The sequence below is a fragment of the Phragmites australis genome, chromosome 3 (assembly GCF_958298935.1).
Source record: "Phragmites australis chromosome 3, lpPhrAust1.1, whole genome shotgun sequence".
Classification (NCBI taxonomy): domain Eukaryota; kingdom Viridiplantae; phylum Streptophyta; class Magnoliopsida; order Poales; family Poaceae; genus Phragmites; species Phragmites australis.
The window spans coordinates 35,585,574-35,594,271 of NC_084923.1; the positions used below are offsets into that span (position 1 = coordinate 35,585,574).

At 45.6% G+C, this 8,698-nt stretch overlaps 1 protein-coding gene across 1 annotated transcript; it reads left to right on the forward strand.

The window, feature by feature from the left end:
* Window positions 1-211: 211 nt before the first annotated feature.
* LOC133912886 (protein CUP-SHAPED COTYLEDON 1-like) lies at window positions 212-2,969 on the forward strand. Its single transcript, XM_062355845.1, has 3 exons — window positions 212-621; window positions 1,182-1,447; window positions 2,199-2,969. The coding sequence occupies exons 1-3, from the start codon at window positions 468-470 to the stop codon at window positions 2,760-2,762; spliced, it is 984 nt and encodes a 327-aa protein (XP_062211829.1). The 5' UTR covers window positions 212-467; the 3' UTR covers window positions 2,763-2,969.
* Window positions 2,970-8,698: the final 5,729 nt, after the last annotated feature.

The following is an 8,698-nucleotide window of genomic DNA, read 5'->3' on the forward strand; positions in this document are numbered from 1 at the left end:
GGAAGTAGTTGGAGTTGGCTGGAAATCAGCTCTGCACTGGCGACGTATGTCGATCGTGCAACCGACGGTCCTTTCCCTTTCTCCTCCGTCGCGTCGTCGTCGCCAATAATCCTTCCAGTCCTTTTCGGGGCTGCGGTTGTTGAGACCCCGGAACCCGCTAGCTCTAGAAGAGGAAGAAGGACGCGGTGCAGCAAGATTAGCATCACTAGATCAATTATTTTTTCGCACCACTGCCTTGTCTTCACGCACACATGTGCATGCGCTCTTTTGGCCTCATATAGGGAGTGTCTGAGCGCGTCTTCCTCCGCCAGTATATATGCGTCTTTGAGCAAGCTAGATCGCCGCCACTGCCGCACTGCACACAGATCATAGTCTGCAGTGAATGTGCACAGCGACAGAGGGACAGGGGGACCTGTGAGCAAGCACTTGACTGAATTTTCAGGGCTACTTAGCTTGGAGCGATATCAATGGAGGAGGGCCTTCCGCCAGGGTTCCGGTTCCACCCGACGGACGAGGAGCTCGTCACCTACTACCTCACCCGCAAGGTCTCCGACTTTGCCTTCGCCACCCGCGCCATCGCCGACGTCGACCTCAACAAGTGTGAACCATGGGACCTTCCGAGTAAGTTACCATTTAAAACTTCAAATTACTAGCATAATAGTCCACTATGTACTGTGCTCTTTCCTTCAAGATAAGCTTCTTTTGTCCCATCTTGCTTCAAGATACTGCGCTACGTTTCAATTATCATTGTGGCATGCATGCAGTGTGCCGATTGTCTCCTGGAATTTCTTCTTTCTGCTTGTTCGATCCTAAAAAAATCCTGCAAAATAAAAGTTCAGCTCATACCAAACTTCATGTGTCTGCATAAATGAAACTAGTTTGCACATTGCTTTTGCAACAGCTTCTTTACTTTCGGGTTCTCTCTACTTCCCATGATTTGGTGAGAATTGTAATGCCTTGACCTAGGCAATGAAATACATGCATGAATCGATGTCATTATCTTATATTATATATGTAGACACATTCATTTTCACACTAGTACAATTTAGTGGACTTGACACAGTCATGGTTTATTCAAGCTTACACTTCAGTGCCTGGCTGTGACCGATCTAGAATCCAAGGGTATCGATTAACTCTTGGCAATGCATGCACACTGCTAATGGAATGTCGCGAATCTGCAGGCAAAGCAAGCATGGGGGAGAAAGAATGGTACTTCTTCAGCATGCGGGACCGGAAATACCCGACCGGCATCCGCACAAACCGCGCCACCGACTCCGGCTACTGGAAGACTACCGGCAAGGATAAGGAGATCTTCCACTGCGGCATGCTCGTGGGCATGAAGAAAACCCTAGTCTTCTACAGGGGCAGAGCTCCCAAGGGCGAGAAAACCAGCTGGGTCATGCACGAGTACAGGCTCCAGAACAAGTTCCCATACAAACCCAACAAGGTAGCTAGCATACATGGGTCTACTTAGTGCTGGGACTTCAGCCGCAGCACCGATCCTATCGTGCCTCGTGCTATGTGTGCTACGCTAGCTAGACATGATTAGCTTATCGTGTCGTGCCGTGCCGGTATGAGTCAATTTAGAAAGTCCAAGCACGATTATCGATATATGTCGTGCTGAATCAGGCATGACTCTCCTTAATAACACATAACAATGTTTACATATTTATCTCTTATCATCTCATACTTTATTTCTCATGCTCACACATGCTCTATATCACCTGGCAATACTTACATATTTATCTCGTAACATCTCATAATTGTGTCTCTTATACTCACATATCTCTCTTAGTGTCTCATGCTTTATATCAGAGATATTAGAGGATAATCACGGAAAAATGATTATACAGATTGTGTCATATCTTTTTTTACCTTGCCAACATATTCATGATCCAAGCCATCGTACCATGCCGACACGCCCACCGTACCAAGGTCCTAGGAATGGCACATCCTTGTGTTCATGCCGTGCCAGCCTGACTTAAAATATTTCATACCATACCATGCTTTGTACCTTACCAAAACTCATGCTAGGGACGGCCCAGGAATGACACGGCCCAAGTCCCTGCTATAGCGTAAAACTTAACTAGTGTGGTAACATGTTGGAAGCAATTAATTAAGTTTAAATAGTTGCTGACATAGTTTCAAACTTGTGAAATGTTTCCTGAAATGTGTTTTTTTTCGATTTCGTTTTTTAGGAGGAATGGGTGGTGTGCAGGGTGTTCAAAAAGTGCCAGATCGTCAGGATGAGGTCGCCAACAGGCAGCCCAACGATGGACTCCCCACGCCACGACGCCAACGCCTCCCTCGGCGAGCTTGGGGAGCTCGACCTCTCCTCCATCCTCGGCGGCTTCGCGCCGGCCGCGGTGCACACGTCGTCCAGCTCTCCGGGCGCGCTCCACCATGTCGTCGGAGAGAGCTTCGGCCACAGGGTGGACATGAACACGTACATGAGCTGGATGGCAGCAGCCAACCAGGGCGCCACGGCTGCCGCCGCGGCCGCCATGCTCCCGTGGGGCGCAGCGCCGGGACTACTCGGTACTGTCTTCGCGCCAAACCAGTTGGTGCAGAAGCTGCTGCCGTTCGCCGGGTGCAGCCAGCCTCGCGATGTCGGCAGCGTTGTGGCTAACGTCGGAGGTGATCATGCCATGTTCGCGAGCTCGGTGGCGAAGGCTGACATGGAATGCAATCAGCAGCAGGAGCAGCCGCCCCCGCCGGAGCAGCAGCTGGGAATGGACGAGTCGACATGGAGAGCCTTTTGATCATCACCTATTTATACAAACAAATCATTACACCAGATATGAACTTAATTACGGTCAATTTATATGCATACAGTTGTAGGGGAATATTCTAGGTGAAATGGGGCAAACCCGTTGTGTCAAAATCAGGTGAAGTTCAACTAGAAAGTGTATACTAAAATGGGCCAAACCAGCCCATTGGGTCCTATTAAGTGGAGTTTAACTATAGAAGTGCATTTGTCTGTTGATTCGTGTGCTATAATTTGAACAAAACAGTATAAGCTTTGACAATTTGTTACGGAAAAGATTAAGTTTCTTCGGCGAGGGTCGCTCCCTCATGTTCTGGAAGGATGGATGGATTAATGGCCAGTCCATCCAGTCGATCACGCCGAACCTAATTCAGGCCATCCCAAATCGCGCAAAGAACTTGAGGACGGTCGCTGATGGTCTCATGAACCGCAGGTGGGTACACAACATCAAGGGAGGCCTGAGTACCTGAAATTATGGGACATTGTGGATGGTTTTCAGCTGCAGCCGGACATGCCTGACGCCTTCAGCTGGAAGTGGTCGCCTTCGGGGGACGCTTCAAGGTCGACATACCATGCCTTCTTTCATGGACAGACTGTCAATCATGGAGCACGACAACTATGGAAGACCCGGCCACCAAACAAGTGCCGGTTCTTTGCTTGGCTCGTTCTACATTGCCAGTGTTGGACATCGGAGCGCTTTCGAAATCATGACAATTGCACTCTCTGCTCACAAGAACCGGAGGAGCTGAACCACTTCCTCATTGGTTGTTTGTTCAGTCGGGAAACATGTGTGCAAGGCAGGAAGTTTTTCGATTATTTGGTCGTCCTCTCGATTTGGAGTATTTGGAATGAGAAGAATGCTAGGGTATTCAAGAGGATAGCATTCATGTCTGTTAGGGTTTTAGTAGAAACATTATCAGGATAGACAAATCAAGCACAAGATTAACATATAAATACATTACGTTTTTTTATTGAGGTTTGGCTAACTTGCGTATATTATTGGGGCATGATTCTGGACACGTCTCCCCATATTTGTTTCTGTTGATCTATAGTTACAACGATGGTGGCAAATATTTACAGACTCAAGAGGAATTTAACAATAACTCTATTCATTTTTTCACCTAATTACAACTCAAGTCTATCTGTAACCGACTATGTATATATATTTGATACATATTTTAACAAACTCCACCTTAGGTGCAACTTGAGTCATCCATGTGTGAACTTCCAGCTACCCAGACTTGACCGTCATTAACAAGAAGCTTGCAGGAAGCAATACCGCATTGTAACGACTCAATGAACGCATTGCAACACTTAATACATGCTTTGATCGATTGGTTAATTTGCCACCGAACAATGATCGACTATTTATATGTATACAGTTGTAGGGGAATATTCTAGGTGAAACGGGGCAAAGCCGTTGTGTCAAAATCAGGTGAAGTTCAACTGGAAAGTGTATGCTAAAATGGGCCAAACCAGCCCATTGGGTCATATTAAGTGGAGTTTAACTATAGAAGTGCATTTGTCTGTTGATTCGTGTGCTATAATTTGAACAAAACAGTATAAGCTTTGACAATTTGTTACGGAAAAGATAAAGTTTCTTCGGCGAGGGTCGCTCCCTCATGTTCTAGAAGGATGGATGGATTAATGGCCAGTCCATCCAGTCGATCATGCCGAACCTAATTACAACTCAAGTCTATATGTAACCGACCATGTATATATATTTGATACATATTCCAACAAACTCCACCTTAGGTGAATATGAACGGCAACTTGAGTCATCCATGTGTGAACTTCCAGCTACCCAGACTTGAATCGTCCATCTCCGCTGCTCACCTCGACGTAGTGTCATACTACAAGGGGTAGATAGATGCTTAAGGGATGAAACAATGATATGGCCTTAGGGTTGGTTTTAGTGGAAAACCAATTTTTCATGTAGGGGCTTAGTTTGCAAAGCAGGGTGTAGAAGTTCTAAATCAAGAGCCATTCCTCCATGCTATGGTGAGGAAAAACGAGAATGTACTTTGGAAGCGCTCCTATGCCTCAGAGATACTCTTATGCTAGCTGATGGAAGCTACCCAGACTTCAATCGTCCATCTCCGCTGCTCACCTCGACCAGTGACGGGTTACAGTTGAGACTCGTCGCTAAGGTGCGTCTCTGATGGCCTAAACAGGCATGTTGCCCGTCATGAATGATGGTCATTAGTGGCGGGTGCACTTACCACCTGTCACTAATGACCGAGTCCCTATGGATCTGCCATCAGCAAGGGCTTCACAAGCTAGAATTTTGGGTTAGCCTGAGTCCAAGCTCCTCTTATCACGCGCTTGGAACCTGGCTTGGACTTCTTCTTCTTCTCTAAACTGCCCTTAGGTTCCATAGCTTGAGATGGCGGAGTCGGCAAAGGCGACAAAACTGGCTCATCCTGGGGCTGAGGTTGGGGTAGGGAACTAGGTGCACTAGAATATCTAGGTGGATCACTCCTAGATGGCTCCATTTGCACCAAGATGTCCCCCTCTTCCACTGGATCCTTTGAAGACGAGTTTCACCCAGTTTTTGGATATCATCATTGGGGGGACGAGCAAATCCGTGTCCACAACATTGGCATGTATAAAATCTACGAAGACCACGACATAACTACGACGTATCGGGACCGTATGTAACACCTGGACCTCTAAATGCACCCAGCCCTTTACAACCTCAATTTGGTAGCCACTAGGTCTTATGACCAGCGAGCATGGCGTGGACCCATCGAGAAAGTCTATAGTATCTGACTCCATAGATAGGGAGAAGACAAGTTGTTTGACATCCCAGGAGGCTTGATTACTCCTGTGTCCGACAATGAGGCTATCACCCGCTGGTGCACTAGGAATTATGACTCTATGTAATGCAAACATTTGTGGAGGTCTTGATAAATGCTCTCTGTGATTGACTAGGTCAATGCTTGTACATTGATTGCACTTCTTATACATCCCGACATGTTCGGGGAAGCCTAACTTCTAATCCTGGGAACTAGACACGCCTCGAATGTGACCTGGGTGCTCAGAGTTTCCCAACACAGTGGAGAGCACGTCATGTCCCCTGACCCCGGTGAATGAACCTTCGGAGGAGTGGGTTGCTATTTCTTTCACCTTTTGAGCGACTATCTCGGTTTCGCTGGATTTGAAGGTGATTTCTCCACTATCTGACAGTGTACCCTTCATGCGTAAATATGGTTGCGATCATCCCGGGAATTGCAACAAAGAATTCTTGCGGCCTTCGTTGGCTAACTTTGCATCCTCCGCCTGTTATTTATCCCTTTTCCCCACGTACCCACCTGTGCCCAGGTTGTGATTCCGCTTGTTCTTTGCCCGAAGCTGCTTCTTTGCTGAACTCTCTGTTTGTAACGTCTCAAAGCTCTTCAATGCCACAAAAGTTTCCCAATCATCTCTTTTAATATATAGGTACTTGCTGAAGGGCTCCAACTCTTTTGCCATATACTCGTTCACAAACTTGCTCTTGCGGCTTCTCCAAAGTTTGGCGATCATTTTCATAGCAGCCCTGCAAGCCTTCACCTTCATGTTCTCTGGGAACTCCAGAAACGTATTGACACCATCATTGAACAAGACGTTCTTTTGATCCAAAGTGAGGTCATCGAACTTCGAAAGGGCCAATTGCAGCCTCTCCCGAGCATTAAGGCGTGCGAGCTTCCGTAACATCTGCAGGGCCTTCTTCTCCGTAGGCACGCTGTCATCATCGATTTTCATGACGGTAATCTTTTCAATCGGCCACTTTGCTTGTGCCCTTGTTTTTTTAACTGTTGCTCCACTCGGACCTAGTTGCGCAGATGTCTGACTGGGAGCTTGTGTTTCATCAGAGGATCTCGATGACTCATTGGCAGACATCTAGTAGATACGAATATGCAGATACAATTGTATAAGTCTTAGTAACTATATTCACTTTTATATGAATTTATGAAAATATGATGTATTTCTTATATAAAGCAAAGGATCCTAACTAATTTATAATAGGCAAAGATAGGTCCTAATCCCATTCAGGGATATGTGGCCTGAGTATGTTTTCATGCTCGTGTACAGTTCTGAAGAAAATTTCGGCAGCACCTCCCGATGTTATCCAAATACACATCTCAACAACGAGCCGAGAGGGTGTATATCCGGAGAACAACAGGGAGACGCCACCAAAATTTTCTCTAGAACCATACAAGAGCAAAGAAACCTACTACTCGGGCCACATATCCTCGAACTGTCCAAAGTACGTGAACAATTCCGGAGCATCTTCTTATAAATATGACGAGTTGCCAACTCATATTTATAATCAAACACTCCCGAACGGGAGACGATGTAATAGGTTATGCAACCTAAATTCATTTTTGGGATTTTCTTACAAATTTTATTTTAACCATCATGAACTTATTGTGCAATATGCATACATTAGTGACAAGAATATACAACAATATATAAACAAGAATAAAAATTAATGTGTGCTGTCATGAGTGAACATAAGCGTATAAGCATCAAGAATATGTTTGTGTTATCAAGTTTTACTCTCAGAAAGCGGGTTACGAATGATATCTCCATCCAAATGCTAAATTGGCTATCTCATATCATCGGTATGTGTGACAGCGCACTCTTAATTCTCATATCATTCCCAAGAACAACATGCACTACAGCTTCCATATTTATGCATATTAAAAAGCAAATTGGTAACCATTGATTCATATACCCTCTATCTCCTATATTACCGTAAATACTACATAGAAATCACAACTCAAGGGTCAAAATTAGGAGGACGTAGAGTTTAAGTATTCAATAGTAAATGTTAAATAGGTAAGATAACCATGCACCAAATTCATCTGTGCTAAACCGCTAAGTTCATATTGTCGCACCTAAGTAGACTACGCTGTCACACACAACCTCACTTAGCCGTTGTTATCATTGAGTAATATAATCCGACATACCATTTACATTCACCCTCGGCATACAAAGTATGGCAGAATGCATAGAAGTAAATCACAATGGCGGATGAGAACGATGGCAGCAGGCGTCAGTGAGGAGGGGACGGCGGGAAGCCTACCTTGACGGATGAGGACAATGGCGGCGTAGAGCACGGTGGCGCGGGCTCCTTGGTGTTAGGGTGCTCGTCTGGGAGGAGGTGATGGCGGTGTGGGCTTCTCGACGTTGGGGTAGTCGGGGACAAGGGCGCATGGGAAGACGGGATCGGGGAGGGGGCTGGGGACGGCAAGGAGACGGCGGTAGCCTTGGGGACGACTGGGAGAAGGAGGCAAGGAGGAATGGGCGACGGGCGCGACAGGACTTAGGCAAAATCGGAGGCTAGGGTTCCCAGGCCCGTTAGTGGATTCGACCATTAGTGACGGGTGGTAAATTAATCCGTCACTATCTATAGCTTTACTGATTCGTGAAGTTATCATCAGGATTTGGCAGCCATTTTCTCCTGCAAACATATCACAAATTTGAGGTTATATTGAAATTCAGACTTAACTGAATATTGCAAATATTACAAATTTGAGGTTACATTGAAATTAAGACTTAACTGAATATTACAAATTTGAGGTTATATTGAAATTCATTTGGCATGTGGCAGCGATTTTCATACTTTCTTTACATGGATCCCTTTGTTATGATCGGAACGTAGGAATGGAGTCTTCTCGTTCTGTGCAACCTGTGGCATGATTGCAGTAGCAAAAGGGGGGATTTAAGCAAATTGATTGTACTCGTCCTCATCAACCACGTTTTCAACTCTGATGATCTGTCTTTTCCTGGCGAGAACCACATGAAGTTTCTTATTTGTTGTGTCAGTCACATAAAATACCTGGACAACTTGTTTGGTCCTTATATCCGGAAAGTTTAAGATTAACGCTAGTGAATCCATACTTGTCTTTCATAACGCCCTTTGTCCCGTGTACCCAATAGCAC

Coding starts and splice junctions, on each gene's coding strand:
- LOC133912886 (XM_062355845.1), top strand. CDS start 468: ATGGAGGAGGGCCTTCCGCCAGGGTTCCGGTTCCACCCGACGGACGAG. Junction 622..1,181: donor TGAACCATGGGACCTTCCGA/GTAAGTTACCAT, acceptor GCGAATCTGCAG/GCAAAGCAAGCATGGGGGAG. Junction 1,448..2,198: donor TCCCATACAAACCCAACAAG/GTAGCTAGCATA, acceptor TTCGTTTTTTAG/GAGGAATGGGTGGTGTGCAG.